At 40.4% G+C, this 20,645-nt stretch overlaps 1 protein-coding gene across 1 annotated transcript; it reads left to right on the forward strand.

Annotated features, from left to right (window-relative positions):
• The first annotated feature begins 576 nt into the window (after window positions 1-576).
• On the forward strand, window positions 577-19,730 carry FRMD7 (FERM domain containing 7). Its single transcript, XM_031445072.2, has 8 exons — window positions 577-674; window positions 8,950-9,064; window positions 9,460-9,607; window positions 12,806-12,901; window positions 14,264-14,427; window positions 15,887-15,955; window positions 16,070-16,145; window positions 17,935-19,730. Exons 1-8 carry the CDS (start codon window positions 653-655, stop codon window positions 19,024-19,026), a joined length of 1,782 nt encoding a protein of 593 aa, XP_031300932.1. The 5' UTR covers window positions 577-652; the 3' UTR covers window positions 19,027-19,730.
• Window positions 19,731-20,645: the final 915 nt, after the last annotated feature.

The raw sequence follows: 20,645 nt of genomic DNA on the forward strand, positions 1-20,645 counted from the left end.
TCTGAAACACACTCTTTTGGCTACAAGGCAGCTTAAATTGAATGGCAGACCTGAGTTCTGGCCACAGTTTCATGTTCTTTGGGTGCTAGGACTCTGCCTGAATCACCTAACCTCTGTCTTTCCACCGCTGTAACATGGGGTGGTGGTGCCAGCCTCCTAAGTTGTTACGATAGTGAGTACTTGGTAGCATTTTGTAAAGAGAGCTGTACTGGCCTCCGGAGCAGGCTTGTTCTTGCTGAATCTCCCCTTCTGTCTGGCTGGGGATGTGGCTTTGCTACGTGGCAGCAACCACCACAGGACGATTGGCCAACTCCCTCCAGTTGGCGGGAGGACTTGGCCGGGGTGATTCCTAATGGCTGTGAGGGCTGCCAAAGGGCTGGGTGAGCCGAGCTGTGGTCTAGTGCTGGTTAGGCGCTGAAGCAAAGCCTATGTGTTACTCATCATCTTAAAAAGGCATCTCCCTGACTGGGGGCGCCGTTTCTTTCTTTCTTGAAACATCTTGGATCTGGGAGAAGGGAAATGCTTCTTTCTTGTTCCTGTTTCTTTCTCAAGGGATTTTCCCCAACTTCTTGGCAGGTATCTTTTTACTCTTCAAATAAAGAAGGATTTGGCTCTAGGACGACTTCCATGCAGTGACAACTGTACAGCGTTGATGGTATCTCACATCTTACAATGTAAGTAGCAAATATTGGCTTCGGGGCCTATCAGCCAGGTAGACAATCAAGCAAAGGAGTCGAGCACCCCCACCATCCCCATCATTGCGTTAGGACTCCTCTGTAGAAGGCAGAGCCTGGATGAGCCATATAGAAACAGCACGGTCCAGGAGAAAGAGGCTGCTTATTGTAGCCATGGAGATTTGAATTCAAATCCTATCTCCACTATGTTCTGACTGTTGGAGCCTTGGGTGAAGTTCCCTCACCTATCTTTGCCTGAGTTCCCCAAGCTTTAAAACAGTGACAGGAATACCTTCTCCCAGAGTGGTTATGCAGATTAAAAGGAAATGCTGATTTTCTTCAATCTCTGGCTAACCTTCCCCTCCCACTGCCCTGGGCTTGCTGTCCAGGAGCTGGGCTGGGCTAATCCCAGCATGGACTTTGCTAGGCCGGCCCCCACTCCCTCTGCTTGCCCCAGGATACATTTCTGGTACGTGCTTTCTGCGGCACATTGTCACGTTTAATGTGATTTCCCTGTTGCTCTTTATCACGATTTCCAGAGAACAAAGCACAGAGGACAGCAGGTGGAGAGAGGCTAAAAGGGAAAAAGGCCCCAGGCATCTATTAGCGTTCCCCATATCCTAGCAGCCAAGTAGTTGGACTAGGGTGAGTAATGAAGGCAGGGAAAAGGAGGCCTGGGGAATAGTGGGGGCTTGCCAGGGAGGGGGTGAAGCCGGGCAGGCCAGGCTGCTCCTGCACCCCTGAGGGCAGGACTGAGGCAGCTGGAAATAGTATCTTTCCTTCTAGGGCTGGCTGGACTTTGCCTTCTACAGAGGCCGTCTAAGAATAGGCTATTCCTTACTATTCCTGCAAGATCATAACTTCATTTTTTTTGTTTCATAAGTTCATTTTTGACCTCTATCCATTGCCTTCCTGACAGTCCAGAAATGGTAGATTTTTTTTTTTTTAGAATTTTACCCATGTATTGTTTTAAATGAATGCCCACTTATTTTTATAATCCTCATTTTAGAATGCAACGACTCTATTAAGACCCGGGGTCATATCGCTCTTTCTTTCTTTTTCTTTTTTCTTTTTTTTTAACATTTTTTATTGATTTATAATCATTTTACAATGTTGTGTCAAATTCCAGTGTTCAGCACAATTTTTAAGTTATTCATGGACATATACACACTCATTGTCACATTTTTTTCTCTGTGAGTTATCATAACATTTTGTGTATATTTCCCTGTGCTATACAGTGTAGTCTATTCTACAATTTTGAAATCCCAGTCTATCCCTTCCCACCCTCCACCCCCCTGGTAACCACAAGTCTGTATTCTCTGTCTGTGAGTCTACAGAAATGGTAGATTTTTTATTTCATCAGGAACTCCAGAATGAAGTGCCTGGATAGAGACAGTATCTGAATCAGTGTTTGCCAAGTGACTCCTAAGCGAGGCAGAATGAGAGCCCCGGGATCTCAGGAAGGCAGTGGGCAGAGTAATAGTTATCAGGGAAGGCTTATGGAGGAGGTGGCTTTTATGCTGGGCTTTAAAGGGATGCATAGGAATTGGATGTGTAATGATAAGCAGAGGAAACAGCAAAAAAAAAAAAAAGTGATGGTACCAGAAGGAGTCTATACTGAGGGTGCAGCTCAAGTACAGCCAAGCCTGGGGTCTGTTTAGGAGAGGTGGCAGAAAACTCAGCATCGTTTTGAAGGGCCTTGAATGTCAGGGACACTACTTACATGCCCGGTCTTGTGTATGGGGATGAGATGGGGGATAGGGTCAGGCGGATGGAGAAAACAATATTGGAAGACTTATCCTTCTCCAGTAGCTGCCTGTTTAAGGCAGCAGTCATGGGGGTGGGGCTCCCCTCTGGTGGGGGAACCCGACTTCATTCTAAATGGTTCAGCATTATGGATTTGGGCATTCCCTAGTGGCCATTTCAGGCATAGCACAGAACACTTTCACTTCTAGAGGCTATTTTGTCTGTCTACAGAAACTCTTTCCATAGAAAAAAGCTAAAGTTTCAAGGAGTCAGCTCTTCACAATCCATCCAGGTCTGATTATTTCACTGGATGCTAACACAGTGTGCAGAGCACAACCAGGCTGCTTGTTCATTTGTTCATTTATTTATTCATCTAATATTTATGTTCTAGGCATTCAAGAATCTCCACGTTCTGACCTTCTCCTCTGCTTAAATCTTTTTTACACACCCCTCTGGCTCTAGCCAGGCTCCTCCTCCCAAACACAGTTCGTACATTCCAAATGAAGCCTCCCTTTTAGGAATACCCTTTGTAACTCTCCTTTGTCATTTATTCAACAAAAATTGATCGAGTACCTACAGAATGCCAGGTACTATTACAGGGACTGGGAACATAGCAGTGAAATAAACAGACAAGAATCCTGGCTCTGAGGGAGCTCACATTTTAGCAGTGGGGGAGAATCGGATCAAAATAAGGAAATGTATAATGTATGTTCAAAGGTGTTTAAGTACAATGGAGAAAATAAACTATGAGAAGGAGAGAGGGAAATTCTGGGGGTGGGTACTGAAGTTTTAGATAAGGTGGTCAGGTCAGGCTTCACTATGAACGTAACAATTGAACAAAGACTGGAAGGAGATGAAAGACCAAGCCATGTGGAAACCTGGTGGAAGGGCGTGCCAGGCAGAGCACATCCAGTGCAAAGGGCCTGGGGTGGGAGTATGCCTGGAATGTTTAAGAAACATTAAGCAGGATTTGTGGCTGGGTGGAACTGAGGGCTAGAGGGCAAGAGTGATCATGGAGGGTGTTAAAAGCATATTAAAGACCTAAAACATTACTCTGCATGCAATGGGAAGACATTGAAGCATTAGAAGCAGAGGAGTGAAGTGATCTGAATTAGGTTTTAACTCCATCGTGTTGGCTACTGTGGTGAAAACAGAAATCTGTAACGAGTAGTAAATAAGCCATAGTGATCAGATGTACAGTATAATGAATATAGACAATAACATTGTACTAGAATATACACATAATACACATTATGTAACCTAAGGATCACTATAACGGCAATCATACTGCAACCTATACATGTATCAAAGTAATGCACTGTATACCTTAAATTTGCACACGTTACATGTCAAATTTATTCAATTGAAAAAGAGAGAGAAAATCGACCTTATGAGGGATGGTGGAAGTGGGGAGACCAGATAACAGACTATGGCAGGAGGAAGAGATGATGGTAGTTTGGACCAGCGTGGTAACAGTGCAGATGCTCATAACATGTGCTGCCTTCCATCACTGATGATATTTGCTCATTTGTATGTCAAAGGTCTCTTCCTAGATTGTCGTAGTGCTGCATGGAGAGAAAAATAACCAGTTTTATGTGTTCCTATGTTTTCGTTAGGGTCAACATAGGATCTTATGTTTAATAAACAGAAAGATTGGTGTGTGTGTGTGTGTGTGTGTGTGATTTATTTTAAAGTATTTTTTTCCCTTGATGGAGGCACTGGGGATTGAACCTAGGACCCCGTGCACGCCGAGCGCATGCTCTACCAGTGAGCTATACCTCGCCTCTAATTTGTTGTCTGAAACAGCTCTATTATGTTATAACTTGCATACCATAAAATTCACTCGTTTTAAGTCTGTAACTCAATGATTTTTAGTAAATTTACAGAGTTGTGCAACCATTACCACAACCCAGGTTTAGAACATTTCCGTCATCCCAAAAGAGATCTCTATGCCCATTTGCAGTCACTCCCTGTATCCATGCTCAGCCCCAGAAACCGCTAATTTACTTTCTGTTTCTATAGATTTGCCTTTTCTGGATATTTCATGTAATAGGAATGCTAAAATATGTGGTCTTTTGCATCTGACTTTTTTCACTCAGCATAATATTTTTTGAAATTCACGCATGTTCTAACACGACTCATAGCAGCCTTTTCCTTTCTGTTGCTGAGTAGTATTCCATTTTTATGGCTATACACATTTTGTTTATCTATAGTCACCTGGTAATGGACTTTTGGATTGTTTCCAGCTTAGCTATTATGAATAATGTTATGAACATTCATATACAAGTCTTTGCATGGACACCTGTTTTCATTTCTCTTGAGTCGATTCCTAGGAATGTAATTGTTTCATCTTAAGGTAAATTTATGTTTAGCATTTTAAGAAATTGCCAAACTGTTCTCCAAATTGTTACAATAAAACCAGAAATGTATGAGGTTTTCAGTTTTTCCACATCTTTGCCAGCACTTGGTGTAACCCATCTTTTTGATTATGGTCATTCTAGTGCAATGAATCTCACTGCAGTTATAATTAGCATTTTTCTAATGACTAATGATGTTGAACACTTTCTCATCTGCATTAAGCATTTCTATGTTTTCTTTGGTAAAATGCCTATTCGAACCTTTTGCCCATTTTTAAATGGCTGTCTTAATTGAATTTAAGAGATTTTTACATATTCTTGTTAAAACTCCTTTACGAGATACGTAATTTGCAAAATTGTCTTCCAATCTGTGGCTTGACTTTTCATTTTCTTAATGCTGTCTTTTGGAGTATGACAGTTTTTAAGTTTGATGGAATTCCACTTTCTCAATGTTTTAGTCAAACACACTTTTGGTGATGATTCTAAGAACTTTTTGCCTAAGTAACCTAAGGTCAAAGGATTTTCTTCTAAGTTTTCTTCTAGAACATTTTTAGGTTTACCTCTTAGATTTAGGTCTATGATCCATTCTGAATTTTTTGTACATTTTTATAGTGTATGGTTGCAAGGTAAGAATCCAACTTTTTGTGGAGCAGGTGTATGTCTATTTTTCCTATTTTTTTGTTGAAAAGACTTATTTCTCCATTGAATTGTCTTGGCGCTTTTATCAAAAACTAACTGACCATAAAAGTAAGGGCTCATTTCTAGATTCTCAATTCTGTTCCTTTTGACCTGTATGTGCTTATGCCATTACCACACTGTGCTGTTTACTTTAGCTTTGTATTCAGTTTTGAAATAGAGAAGTGTATATCCTCAAACTTTGTTCTTTTCCAGAATCATTTTGGTTATTTTGCATCCTGGGCATTTCCATATAAATTTTAAGATCGTTTGTCAATTTCTACCCCCAAATTTGGTGGGGCTTGCATTGAACTTATAAATTAGTTTTGGCAGAATTACCATCTTTACAATAATGAGTTTTCTAATCCATGAATCTGAATTTTCTCTCCATTTATACAGATCTTTTAAAAATTTCAGCCACATTTTGTAATTTTCAGTATACAATTTTTACAAATCTTTTGTTAAATGTATTGGTTTTCTTTTATTCTATAGTTCTTTTTTATTTTTTTTAACATTTTTATTGAGTTATAGTCATTTTACAATGTTGTGTCAAATTCCAATGTAGAGCACAATTTTTCAGTTATACATGAACATACATATATTCATTGTCACATTTTTTTTCACTGTGAGCTACCACAAGATCTCATATATATTTCTCTGTGCTATGCAGTATAATCTTGTTTATCTATTCTGCATATGCCTGTCAGTATCTACAAATTTTGAATTCCCAATCTGTCCTTTCCCACCCCTCACCCCCTTGGCAAACACAAGTTTGTATTCTATGTCTGTGAGTCTGTTTCTGTTTTGTATTTATGTTCTTTTTTTTAGATTCCACATATGAGCGATCTCATATGGTATTTTTCTTTCTCTTTCTGGCTTACTTCACTTAGAATGACATTCTCCAGGAGCATCCATGTGGCTGCAAATGGCATTATGTTGTCGGTTTTTATGGCTGAGTAATATTCCATTGTATAAATATACCACATCTTCTTCATCCAGTCATTTGTTGATAGACATTTAGGCTGTTTCCATGTCTTCGGTATTGTATTTTATTATATGCTATTGTGAATGGAATTATTTTTCTAGTTTCCTTTTTGGATTGTGCATTGCTAGTGCACACAAATCCAATAACTTTTTATATATTGATTTTCTATCTTGCTACCTTGTTGGACTCCGATATTACTTCCAGTAGCTTTTTGTGGATTCCTTAAGATTTCCTACACACAGCACCATGTTGACTACAAGTAAAGGCAGTCTTACCTCTTCCTTTTCAGTGCAAATCTTTATATATCTTCTTGTTGCCTGATTGCACTGACTAGCATCACCAGTAAGTACAAAATTTTGGATGGAAGTGGTAAGAGCATCCCTGTCTTGTTCTTGGCACTCAGGTTTTCACCATTTAGCATGATTTTGATGTTAGCTGTAGGTTTTTCATAGATAATTTTATCAGGTTGAAGAAGTTCCCTTCTATTCTTTCTTTGTTGAATGATTTTATCATGAATTGGCATTGGATTTTGCCCAATGTTCTTTCTGTGTCTATTGAGATGATAATGTACTTTTGGTCCTTTATTAATATAGTGTACTACATTAATTAATCTTCACGTGTTGAACTGATCTTGCAGTCCCGGGATCCTATCCCACTTGGACGTGATATATAATTCTTTTTCTATGTTGCTGGATTCAGTTGACTAGTATTTTGTTGAGGGTTTTGCCTCTGTATTCATGACCAGTATTGATCTGTAGTTTTCTTGTGATATCTGTGTCTGGTTTGGGTATCAGAGTAATGCTAGCCTCATGAATGAGTTGGTAAGTGCTCCTTCCTCTAAAAGTTTGTGAAAAATTGGCATTTATAGCTTATTTGAATATTTGATAGAATTGACTAGTGATATCATATGGGCCTGATTAGATTTGAATGAGATTTGTATTCATTTTGGCACAAAATATAAATAAATAAGCCATTGATTTGGCCTTTTTAAGAAAAGCTTGTTATATAGAGATATTCATTCTAATGTGGTTTTTGACATATACGAATACTCCTCACCTGTTTAAAAATGAGCATGCCATCTGTCTAAAATGCAATATAAAATGAAGACAAAAGAGAAAATAAGAACTTTCTAGCATTCAAAATCAGTGCTCACATGATCATGAATTTTACTCAATGGGAGAGCACCAACCATACAATTCCATGGAGAATCTGTTTATTCTTATAATTTGTAAAATACGAATAGGTTTGGATATCTGGATTCCCTTTTTTTCATGTTAAAATATGAATTTTAACTGTAAAAATTGTTTTGGTTTTCCATTTTACGGTAGATTAGAAGTCAGAATTTGAAACAAGTAGAGATGTCTTCAGGGGAAATCAATGACCAGGAAGTGATAGGGAGAAGGCATAAAAATTATAAAGAACACACAGCAATTCAAAAATCAAAACACTTTCAAGGCATTTACTGTAAGGGTAGATAGTCATATATACCTGAATTGCCTTTGTAGGCACAGTGCTATAATACATGTTTCTAACAACAAACTGGAGACATTTAGAAAAGAACAGATTATGAACGGGGATGAACTGCCAGTGATTTGGAACAATCAGAATGATTTCCAGAATGATTCATCTACTGGGGATTCCGTATAGTGGGTTTTACTAGATTCCCAATGTACAGAGTGATGAGTGGCTGTGATTGGCTTGCACTGTAGTTGGCATTTATATTCTCCTTTCTTAATAATGTGTAATCAAGGTGGAGTGAGGTTAGGGGGCTGTTACTAGTTTGCTAGGACTGCCACAACAAAATATAACAGACTAGATGACTAAAATGACAGAAATTTAGTTTCTTACAGTTCTGGAGGCCAGATATCCAAGATTAAGGTGTCGGCAGGTTTGGTATCTTCCGAGGCCTCTCTCCTTGGCTTGCAGAGAGCTGCCTTTCTGATGCGTCCTCACCTGGTCTTTCCTCTGTGCACCTGATGCCTTGCTGTATGTCCAAATTTCTTCTTCGTACAAGGACACCAGTCAGATTGAATTAAGGCCCACTCTTCCGCCTCATTTTAACCTCATCCCTCATTTATAGGCCCTGTCTCTAAGCACAGTCACATTCTCAGGGACTTGGGGTAGGACTTCAACATAGGAATTTGAGAGGGAGGATATAATTCAACTTATAACAGGGACTGATCAGAAGTAGAAGAGCTCATAAACAGAATGTGGGAGAAAAAAATATTCATCTGCGATCCTGGAGCCTTTAAGATCTCCACTGTCTGTGACTTACTATGCGGAGACTTCATAGCAGCTCACTTCTTATTTGAAGAAGAACCAGTTAGTTCCCTCCCCCAACAACCAGCTATATCCTAAAACTTAAATATACATAAAGCATTTGGTGGGACGTCTGGGGCTGCATTGACTGCAAAGAAAGGGCTATTTGGGGGGAGGTCAGAGGGTCTGCTGGGTGCTCTGCTGCTTAACTCCTCAATGGTGATGTGAAAAACGTCATTTGTCTGCCATGCAGCGGAACTGGGAGACTTTCATGAAGAAACAGATAGGAAACATCTGGCACAAACCCGCTACTTACCGAACCAAGATGATTTAGAGAGCAAGATTGTGCACTTCCATCAGAAGCACGTGTAAGTACTTTCACTGGCACCTGCCTTCATCTGCTTTACCCACAGGAAACACTAAAGCTGGGGACAGACTCTTAAAAGCAGGCCCTTTTCGAACTCCCAATTTATCTCTTCCCACCCCCTTTCCCCCCTGGTAACCATAAGTTTGCTTGTTACCTCTAATGAAAAAGAATATGAAGAGGAATATATGTATGTATATGTATGGCTGAAACATTACGCTGTACACCAGAAATTGACACATTGTAAACTGGCTATTCTTCAATTTTAAAAAAAGCAAGCCCTTAAGTCAGAGAAGCTTCAGGCTTGAGAAAACACAGAGCTCCTCTTGGAGCTCTTGGGGTGGAGGTGTCATTCTTGCTGCCTTTATTAGGTTCATAATAAATTCTTTCCCCTTGCAGCGGCAGGAGCCCAGCCGAATCTGACATTCTGCTACTGGACATAGCGAGGAAGCTGGATATGTATGGCATCAGGCCACACCCCGCCAGTGATGGCGAAGGGATGCAGATCCACCTGGCTGTTGCCCACATGGGAGTACTGGTATTACGGGTAATGGCTCTTTTCCTTTAAAGTCCTCACCTCTGGAGATTATCTTGGCTCAAAGTTGAGTGTGCATTCTCAAGGCAACCCCACCCTTCAGTCTTACCACTAGCTAGAAAGGGAGGTGATGCTTGGAAGAGTTTGAGGTAAGTCCCTTCCCCTCAATGTGCTTTGCTTCCGTTTCTAGTCTGTAACTGACTGTTACGATTCTCAGGAGCTCGCACACCAGATCAGAGCAGCACGGTGGAGAGATGAAGTCAAGGGACTCTTCGGGACTTTGAGACCCTAGATAAGAATACGGATTTCGGCATCTTAAAAGTTTAGGCTGTGATGTAAAGTGCATTCAGCCTGTCCAAATCCACCAGAATTCAGACAAAATTAGGCCCAAAATGTGGTGTTCTCATTCAGTTACTGGTTTCATTGGAGATGCCCAATGCCAGCTGGTGGGAAATTAGCGCCCAACCCTGCAAGCAGTCATTGCTGTTTACTGACTCATCCTTTCCACAGGACTCTGTTTTCCAGGTTAGAAACCAACTCAGGGCTCTCTGGTCCTGAATCATCATTAATCCTCACTGCACGGAAGATGGCCAAAGGCTATTTTTCAACAGTTTTTCAGTCTTAGGACTTCTTATGTCTGTGAACATTCAGTGAATTTAGATCCAAATTAAGGTTCAAGAACACTTGTCTAACCGTCAGAATGATAGGCAGATGTATACCTAGACAGGTTTGGGAATGAATCACTTGTGAGAAAGAAAGGGATGACTTCAGACCCACTGACCCCTCAGGACTGAATTAGAGCACTGAAATAAGTCACAAAGCAGGCCAGGCACAGGCTTGACTACAAGAATCTTGACCTTCTTATTTACTTGGTTGTAAACTTTACAGCAGGAGAGTCACACTGATGGACAAAAGACCCAGTGGAGCGAGGCATGCCTGTTCACCCAGGAGGGTATTTTTACTTGTTCACTCTAAGCCCTGATCCTTGCTATTTCCTACTCAATGAGAGAAAATGGGGAGCATAGGGGAGCAAGCCTATCATGTGGGTTGTGATCTCTTGCAGTGTGAGTACTTCTGTGGACAGTTGGGAACAATATAGACGGTCTATTTTGTCCTGCTCCAAAGCCAGTCAAAGAACATTTTATGTTCTGAGTACGTTCTCTGTGTTCTTCATTGTATTAGTCTTTTTTAAAAAAAAGCTTTATTGAGATATAATTCGCATAACAAAGTTCATCTGTTTTAACTGTACAATTCAGTGAGTTTAAGTATATTTCCAGAGTTGGGCGGCAGTGATTCCTTCTGTCATTCATCCTTTTATCAGCATGTTTATTGTGCATCTACTCTGTCTCAGGCACTAGAGCCACAGAGGATAATAGGAATGATTCTGGCTTCACGGAACTTATATTCTTAAGGGGGGAAATAGACCACTAAACAAAAGTAATTATAAACAAATGTGATGTGCTTTGTGCTAGAAAAAGTGAGGGATGCTAAGCTAACACATGTACAAGGGGCTTAACATTTATGCTCTGACCTGAGGAAGTTATCCAGACCAAAAGGATAGGGTTGGTAGGTGAGGGAGGGTGTTCCAGAGAAAGGGCACACAGGCGAAGGCCCAGAGAAGGATAAAGGATGATATAATCAAGAAACTAACATTAAGCATAACACAGGGTTCCTGTCATTCAGATCATCACAATTTATTTTGAAAGACCAGAGAAATAGTGATCAATATCAGACAATAAGTAATCAAAAGTTAATCTATCACATTAACTTTAGTTGCACAACAAGCAGTATACACAATGGATGCATGTGGTCCTGGTAGAGAATGTTTACATGGGGACAGAGGTAGGAGTGACAGTGGTGGGAGTGACACTTCTCAAAATGTTTCTCTTTGTATCCCTTTGATTTTTGGGCCATGCGAAGAGACAACCAACCAACCAAAAGGGTTAAACTATCTGGGTAGTCCAGGAGAGCTAAAGGATTTCAGAGGACTAGAAATGGGTATAGGCTGCAGCAATTAGAATATCCTAGAGGACGTGCTGCCAGAGCTGGCAAGAAGGCTTGACTATGGGAAAGTCATTATGGGTGAGGACAATGAGGAGACCCATGGGAGGAAAGGTACAGAGTTGGATGGAAGGATGTTTTCTGGGAGCAGTGGGATCAAAGTTATATTCAATATAGTTGGGGCAAGAAAATCCAGCCATGTTGTTTATCTATGTTATACATAGTAGTGTGTATCTGTTAATCCCAAACTCCTAATTTATCCCTCCCTAACCCTTTCCCCCTTTGGTAACCATCAACTATACTTCAATTTAAAAAAAATTAAAAAAAAAAGAAAAGAAAATCTAGCCAAACGAATTTAGAGTTGATGCAGGTGGTAAGGAGCTATTGAAGGTGTTTGAGTAAATGAGGTGGCAGGATAAATAGGACTTTTTTTAAGCAGTTGAATCTGGAAACGTGGGGGAGGGGATGAGATTAGAGAAGCTATTGCAGTGCAGGTTTCCCCTGCTATTTAAAAGTATAGCATTCCTATGAAACCTTTCCTAGCAGAAGTGGCATAAAGCAAAGCAGCATTACCTGAGGACACATCTTGCTAGTGGATGCATCAAATAAATCAGGATAAGATACAGATGTACAGTTCAAAGCTATGGAGGCTTACTGCTGAGATGCTGAGTGTAGTTCCTGGGGGAAGAGCTTAGAGGCGCCACTCTTGTGCCTGGCGTGTGCGCTGCCTCTGTAATAGCTCACTGCAAAACAAATGCTGATCACTGGGTTTTTTGCGGGGGGTGGGGGGGGGAGTTGCCCTTTTTTTTTCTTCCTTCTAAAAGCAAAAATCCTTTTTGGATTTCTTTCATTAGCAAAAACAGGTAATAATGTGGATCTTTTTGTAAAAGCAAAGTGATGTGATGTGAACTTTTGAAAAGCAGGGGATACCTGGGTATCTGCAAACCTCTTCTACTGTGATCTCCCTATCTTGGTTAGAAACCTTCCCCAGGCATGCCCCTCTTCCTTGCATTTCAAAGCAGTCTTGTGTCCCACCTGGAATGCCTTCTTTGGCCATAGCTTCTGCCTAGTACAACAGGATCAGTCTGTACAAGAGATAGAGCAAAGGTAGTCTCGTTCACGAAGCACATTTTCCAACAGGTTTGCATTGTCTTACAAACCAGCTTGTGCTGACATTCATCCTGAAATCTGCCATGTGTTTCATTATAGGGAAATACAAAGATCAATACTTTCAACTGGGCTAAAATCCGCAAGTTGAGTTTTAAGAGAAAGCATTTTCTCATCAAATTGCATGCCAACATCTTGGTAAGTAACTTTCTAATAAATTCTACTTTCTGCTCACTTGGGATTTCTTGGTTGTTTCTGCAAACGGTTTGATTGTGAGTGGTGAAAGCTGGCTGGCCCTGACTAGAGATGACCTCCCTCTTTTGCCTTAGAATTTTACTAAAGGCAAAATACTAACAAATCCTATTGGCAGTTCAGAATGAATAAAATAATAGGAAAATGTGGTGACTAGGATGAGAGACAAGTCTCCTTAGAAACCATTTTTCAGGGATTTGATAAGTCAAGTGGAAGAGCCCAGATCTAAGACTATGGGCATATTTATTCAATGTTATTTGCTCCCTGTTATAAAGTATTTCATTTTCTTTCCTTAAGCAGAAATAATTGAATACCTACTACATGCCAAATGATTGAACACCTACTCTTTTCCAAAGCAAGAGGTGGGGGGGGGTGTATATGAAGTAAAAGAAGCAATTATTGGTCAAGGCTGCATTGTACAGGGTGAGACAAAGGGGATAGAAAGGATGATTTTTTTTTGACTGTAAAGGAAATGAAAAATGTGTATCAACTACTTTTTTTGACCTACAGACGATTTAGTCATTTGAGCTTCATTCTCTGGATCTAAGCCTTACATAAAAGAGTTCCTCTGAGCAGTTCCAAGACTGCATCCAGTGTTAAGCCCATGGAGAGTCCCCGGGCTGCATCTAGGGACTTGGAAAGGAATGAGAGAAGGAGGGCTGCAAAGTGGGTGGGTGGGGCTGTTGGAAACAGGGCTGCACACGGGCCTGGGTAAATGGGGGTTTGTGGGGAGTCGGGGGATGGTGCAAACTTGAACTTCAGGTCTGGAAGGCCAAGCTCCACTACAACAGATTAGAATATGCTAAATGAGCAACACAGAGCATCACAGAACAAGACAGCATAGAGGAGGAGACATGTTTCTAGCTGATATGTTAAAAAGACTCACGTCTGTGTAATCATCCTATAAAGCCTGCCACCTGTAAGAAAAATCTCCTCCCTCCCCTTTCCTGTTGGTCACTTACAACTTCTTGTCACCTTGAAAGGATGCCCTTTGATGTTCATTTTAACCTAATTTACAACTTTATAAAAATGTTCCTGGCAGAGAAGTGGGGGTAAAAATGTGTGTGAGGTGATGGGGGTGTGCAAAACAAGATTTGCTTCTTAGAGAAGGCTCTGTTTTTGAGCAGTGGCCCTGTCCCTCGGAAGGTTGCCAATCGTTTGGTTTCAGTAGGTGTGAAGCTTAAGGTAGCCAAATGGAAAATCAGAAGCTGTATGGGTCCCTGGACCAATAGTTTGGAAGGTGGTGGGATTTGAAGGTCTTTGACATTCTGGAAGGATGTTTTGCTTGATGGAAATTGGTTTATACAGGTGTTGTGCAAGGATACCTTGGAGTTCACCATGGCCAGCCGAGACGCCTGCAAGGCCTTCTGGAAGACTTGTGTGGAATACCATGCTTTCTTCAGACTTTCTGAAGAGCCCAAATCAAAACCCAAAACGCTACTCTGTAGCAAGGGTTCCAGTTTCCGCTACAGGTAATTAAATCTGGCACCTAGGCAAACTAACACAGAACTTCTTTTCAATAACATGAAGGCAGTAGGAGGAGCTTCAGTTCTAGAAACAGTCAAGAATCCATTTCAGTGGGGTAAGCTTAGGAGGGGGAGCATGTAGCTCTGGGGGTGGGGTATGTAGCTCAGTGGTGAAGTACATGCTTGGCATTTGTGAGGTACTGGGTTCAATCCTCAGTGCCTCCATTAGAAAAAAGCATTAAAAAAAGAATCCATTTCAATCACTTAAAGGATGATACCGTTTACTGCTCATTCTCTGTGTGACTTATTGAATCAATATCTCATAACTGGGAGGCAGGGGGAGGTGTGCACCCAATTTAAGGGGTTAGATCAGAATTTCTGCAAGGATACGGGGACATAGGTTGTTTGAGAGAATGTAGTCAATGAATCTATTGTTTTCCTTATATGCAACTTACATGCTAGCCATGGGAAGAAAGTTCAACAACATCTCTTTGGTGGTGGTTAGGCAACACATAGGGTGAGGAAGCACTGGAGGGGCTAAGGAATTCAGGAGGTTGAGTAATATGGTAGTAGAGGCTCCTTACTACAGGTTAACTAGCACCTTGGAAGAATGCAAATGAGGTCTCAATAAGAACTTGTTTTTACTTGAACCCACCAGCGTAGGAATTCTTTGGAAGATGCTTTCAAAACGCTTGGCTAAGATAAAAAAATTCTAATCCAATGCTTCCCATAAAGGATTTTTTAAACAGCGGAAGCCTGCCCCAGTAAAAAGGAAGATTTTAAAAAGACACATATTTTTATGGAATCATTCCAAATGTATTCTACAAACCCCTGCCTTCTTAAGCAGATGATACTGAGCATATTTTGCCCTTTTTAAAAAATGACCTGAGTTATTATAAACATTGCTTATTATCCTCTGCCGGCAGCAGTGGTGCAGTGATGGCCTCAGGGCGGGAGAGGCATGTCAGACCCTGTACCTCAGTGATAAATGGCCCAGACTTTGGGGGTTTTATTATTCCTGTGTGTTTCTCCTAGCAATCAGTTGGCTTTCTTTGCTAGTGTGTGTCTGTCTGGAACAACCTTCTTCTACTGTTTAGTTAGCTGTTTTTCTCCTGTCATGGATTGGGAAACTAGACAAATAGCCTCATTAGAAATCATGTGTAAATTTGGAGGAAGGGGAAAGGTCTTTAAAGGAAGGTATATTACTTTTCAAGGCCAGAATTTATAACTGTTAAATAGCCCTGTTCAGAGGCTCTTTAAAAATGTCTAGGTTCTGCGTCACTGGGGTTGCTCTATGCCTGATCCCTGAATAAGTGGGTATTATTAATGTGATGGTCAAAGATTCATGGCATATGTCATTCATCCAAACTCTTTTGATTTCAACAATAAATGAGGCTTTTGAGTTTCAGTAGCCTACTGGCTAACGAACAGCATTAATAAGATGTTTATCTCGTTTTTGTCATAGCGGAAGAACCCAAAGGCAACTTTTGGAATACGGGAAAAAAGGGAGGTTGAAGAGCTTGCCATTTGAAAGGTACATGGCTTGTTTCTTTCTGTCGTATTGATTTGAAGTTGAATTTAGAGATTTATAGCTATCCTGTATTCACATGAAGACCATTTCAATTCCTTCTCTGTTTGGGGATTTCAGGAAACATTACCCATCTCAGTACCATGAACGACAGTGCCGGTCCTCACCAGACCTCCTCTCTGATGTGTCAAAACAAGTAAGGTTTTTAAAATTCCTTCTTCTTTAGATAAGTGCAATACATCCGCATTGCAAATGCTTCCAAGAATTGATTCTGTCAGAGTCTCCCAGTATGTAAAAAAGTTTACTCTGTTCAAGTATGTTAGCCTCCTGGGGAGGTCTGGCAGCTCAGTATCTCCAACCAGTAGAAGACTCTTGGGTAAACTACTACTGGTGTGTACTTTATAGACTGGAAAGATCTGGCACATCTTTAAATTGCAACCTGTACCACTAACATCTTACAAAATGCAGATCCAGATGAATTTCTATGGCTTTGCATTTTAAAAACTGAAAGCTCTGCTTTTCCGCCTATGAAAATCTTAAGGCTTAGAGGAAGCTATAAGGTCTTGGGTTAGGTTTTAAAGTACTTTTGCCATGTAATTTTGTTAACTTAAGAACAAAGTGCTCAAAAAGATACATGCACCCCAATGTTCATAGCAGAACTATTCACAATAGCCAAGACATGCAAACACCCTAAATACTCATTGATAGATGAATAGATAAAGAAGATGTGGTGTTTCTGTGTATATATGTATATATGTATATACACACACACACACACACCTGCGTGCGCATGCATGCACACACACACAATGGAGTACTACTCAGCCATAAAAAATAATAAAATAATGCCCTTTGCAGCAACATGGATGGACCTGGAGATTGTCTTACTAAGTGAAGTAAGCCAAAAAGAGAAAAATTCTGTATAATAGCACTTATATGTGGAGTCTAAAAAAATGATACAAATGAACTTATTTACAAAATAGAAATAGACTCACAGGCATAGAAAACAAACTTATGGTTACTGGGGTGGTGGGGGGTGGAGGGATAAATTGGGAGTTCAGGATTTGCAGATACTAACTACTATATATAAAATAAACAAGGTCTTACTGTATAACACAAGAAACTATATTCAATATTTTGTAGGAACCTATAATGAAAAAGAATATATATATGTATATATATGTATGTATATATATGTATGTGTGTGTGTACATATATATATATATATATATATATAAATATATATATAAAAAACTGAATCACTATGGCTATACACCAGAAATTAACACAACATTGTAAACCAACTATAGTTCAATTAAAAAGAAACAAATTGCTATTCTTCTGGAACTGTGAGATGATGGCTTCATTTGAGTTTTATAGTATGAACCATTGTATAGTTAATTATTTTTCTTTTGCTTTCCCTAAAAGAAATTAATTATAGATCTCATAAACTCTTGTCTTCATTCAAGTCACAGGCAGTTTTATCTGAAAGGCATCACAGAGGTATAATGCTGGATGGTACCATCTCATGTTGACCCTCTCATGCCATTCACAGCCCTCCTCCCCACCATTTTATGGAAAGTAGGGAGGAGGCTGGAACAGGGAGGTTAGGAGACTTGCCTAAGGTCACACAGCAAGTAAAGGCAGAGCCAGGACCAAAAGGCAGAACTCTTGGCTCACAGATATAACTGTTAACCATACTGCTTGAAGTACAATGCTGGCTGAAGTGTGTAGAGAAGGCGGAGGCTGGGAGTGTGACGGCACTGAGGAAAGATCAGGTCATGTCTATTTTTCAGCACAGAAATTGGGGTGTGGTACAAATTATTACCTTTTATGTATCTATTTATCAACCCTGGAATAGAACATGGATTGAAATGATTTTGTGAAAAACTACCTTTGCAAAATTCAAGGCTAATTTAGGTCCCTGCCCCCACCCCAACCAAATGGCCTTTTCCTTCTTTCACCAACATGTCTTTTCTGTCAAGGTGGAAGACTTGAGACTAGCGTATGGCAGCGGGTACTACCGAAATGTGAACGGAGTGCACGCATCTGAGCCCGTGCTGGACAGCAGGAGGAGGAACTCTGCAGTAGAGGTGACATTCGCAGCCGAGCTGGAGCGGTCTAAACCAGAGGCGGATCCCACTTCGTTACATCAGTCCCAGAGCAGTTCCTCGTTCCCTTTTTTTTATACAGACCCTGTCTTTAACACTGACCCGGATCCTGCCACTGGTCCCAGAGACTACTTTGAGGAAAGGAGTCCTCTAAGCTCCTTCCAAACGAGCTGTAAGTTTGCTAACAATCACATGGGCACAGCTTCTGGCCTTCCAAGCAAAGTGAGTCCAGCGAGGCAGTTAACTTACACAGACGTGCCCTATATTCCTTGTACTGGTCAGCAGGTTGACATAATGCCTCCTCAAGTCTTTTTTTATGTGGACAGACCACCCCAGGTGCCCAGATGGTCTCCCATCATGGCAGAGGAAAGGGAAAGGCCAGACAGCTGTCTAGAGCCCACTGCAATGAAGCCAGCCAAAAGAAGCCCAAGGAACATCAGAGTGAAGAGCTTTCAGCAAGACTTTCCAGAACGGCCGGAAGCTACGGCCAGGACTGCTGGTAGGAGCAACGTCAATGTAGATCTAGAAAAGGAAGATGCCAATTTAGAAGATGCATTTGCATGTAACATTCACGAGCAAACCCCTAAACGGTCCCAGAGCCAATCAGACATGAAAACTATCCGTTTTCCTTTTGGGTCAGAATTTAGACCTTTAGGGCCCTGTCCTGCTCTGAGTCGTAAAGCTGACCTGTTTACATATATGTTTGCAGAGCAGGAGTTTCCAACAGTTCTAACGGATCAAGGAGCAGCAGAAAGGTATGTAGCTAGTGAATCCAGTGATTCTGAATCAGAGATTCTTAAACCAGACTACTACTCTTTGTATGGCAAAGGAATAAGGTCCCCCGTGGCCAGAATCCGCTTGTCTTCTGGTAGTCTACAGCTAGATGAAGAAGATGAAGTTTCTTTCAGTACACCAACTGCTGAAGACAGGACTTTGCTAAAACCATGTAATTACTTTTTAGCTTAAAAGTGTGAACTCTATGAACTCAGGTAAAACATAAGGAACCTTCTGCATCAACCATTTTCTTTGTCCCTTTTCATTGGAATCTTCTAGGCTTGGGCACCTAGCTTATGAAAGATCCAGCTCTTCTGTTCCCTCTGAATCATTCTGGAAAGTGTCCTTTCCTCACCAGCACTGTGGCCAGGTGAGGTGGGTATCTTGTCATTTCCATGATACATTTCCCCACAGAGACACTGTAAATGAAGCTCAGGGTGCTCAGCACTGAACAGTGACAGTACGGGTTGGCACATAGACTTGGCTTCTGATGTCATTTAGTGATTTAGTAGATTGTGACTGTATTGGTCATTTTGTTCTTAGTACTATGACTAAAGGTTTCAGGCCTCATTATTCAGGTGGGGCCCAGTAAAAATGGTCCTGTTTTATGTTAAAGACTTCAATTTCCATAACATATACTAGGGGGAGCATGGCCCTCCTATACTTCAGGAATAAGACAGGGCATAGATCCTTTCAACAGAACATGAGTTTATAATTAATCTAGGACTTGGCAGAATTCTAAACCTCAGAAATTCATGAATTGATCAACTTCTAAAGCCAGATATCTGCCTGATGGGGATAATATGATGTTTGACTTATTGCTTCTCTGTTCTTAACTATCTAGTGTATGTAGTGAAAGATAAAAACTTACATGTTGGTTTGCTTATCTAATCTCTCCTGCAAGAATTTATTTATTTATTTATTTTTTGCCATACCCTGTTGCATGCATGTAAGCAAGGAAATGAGATGAACAACATTTTAATAAAGAGTGATGGAAATCCATTTATTTAAAGAGTAAGTTGTAAGTATGCTCTTCCTTTTGCTTTAATCAATTTCAGAAGTGATTGGCTCTAGCCTATTACTAAGAGAAGGAACAGTTAACAAGGGAAAGGAGGGAGGCAGTTATAAATGTATAGTCAGGAATGGAGAAGGGGTAGAATTGGGGTAGCTGAAAAGAAAAAGGATAGTTCTAAATCCAGACTGAGTTAATGAACCAAATTCTATTATTGACCCCTTGGAATTTCTCTATTATTCCCCCTGTAAAGTATAGTGTTCTATTTCAGAACTTTATTTTGCTTATTGATTTTAATATTAAGTACAACATATTTATAGATAATGTTAGGTAATGACGTCAAAGAAATGATGCAATTATATAAGCAAGCTGTTTTTATATATGATTGAATGGAGAAAAGATGGGTGGAATAGTTTTCTTAGTCTCCTTGTCCTTACATCAGAAAAATCCCTTTTAAAATACCTCACTCTACCCCTTTGCAACGTTCTAGTACTTTCCTTCCTGCTCCTGGAATCATATCCAGTAACTCACAAGTCTAGAATAGCTGATTAATAATAAGACTATTTTGAAGCCCAATCACCTATATTAATCCTATAGATCCTCAAAGCTATACTAAGTTTATCTTTGACTTTTTCTCTAGGAAAAACTCCCAATTCCTCTAAGATCATATGCTATTTTTCATCTCAAGTTCTAAAAATCTTTGTGAAATTTGTTTTCCCAAGAGAAGTACAGGGTTGAAATCTGTAAAAGTTTTCCAAATAAAGCTTTCATTAGGATGACCATATAATTTACTGTCCAA

The sequence above is a fragment of the Camelus dromedarius genome, chromosome X (genome assembly GCF_036321535.1).
Source record: "Camelus dromedarius isolate mCamDro1 chromosome X, mCamDro1.pat, whole genome shotgun sequence".
Taxonomy (NCBI): Eukaryota; Metazoa; Chordata; class Mammalia; order Artiodactyla; family Camelidae; genus Camelus; species Camelus dromedarius.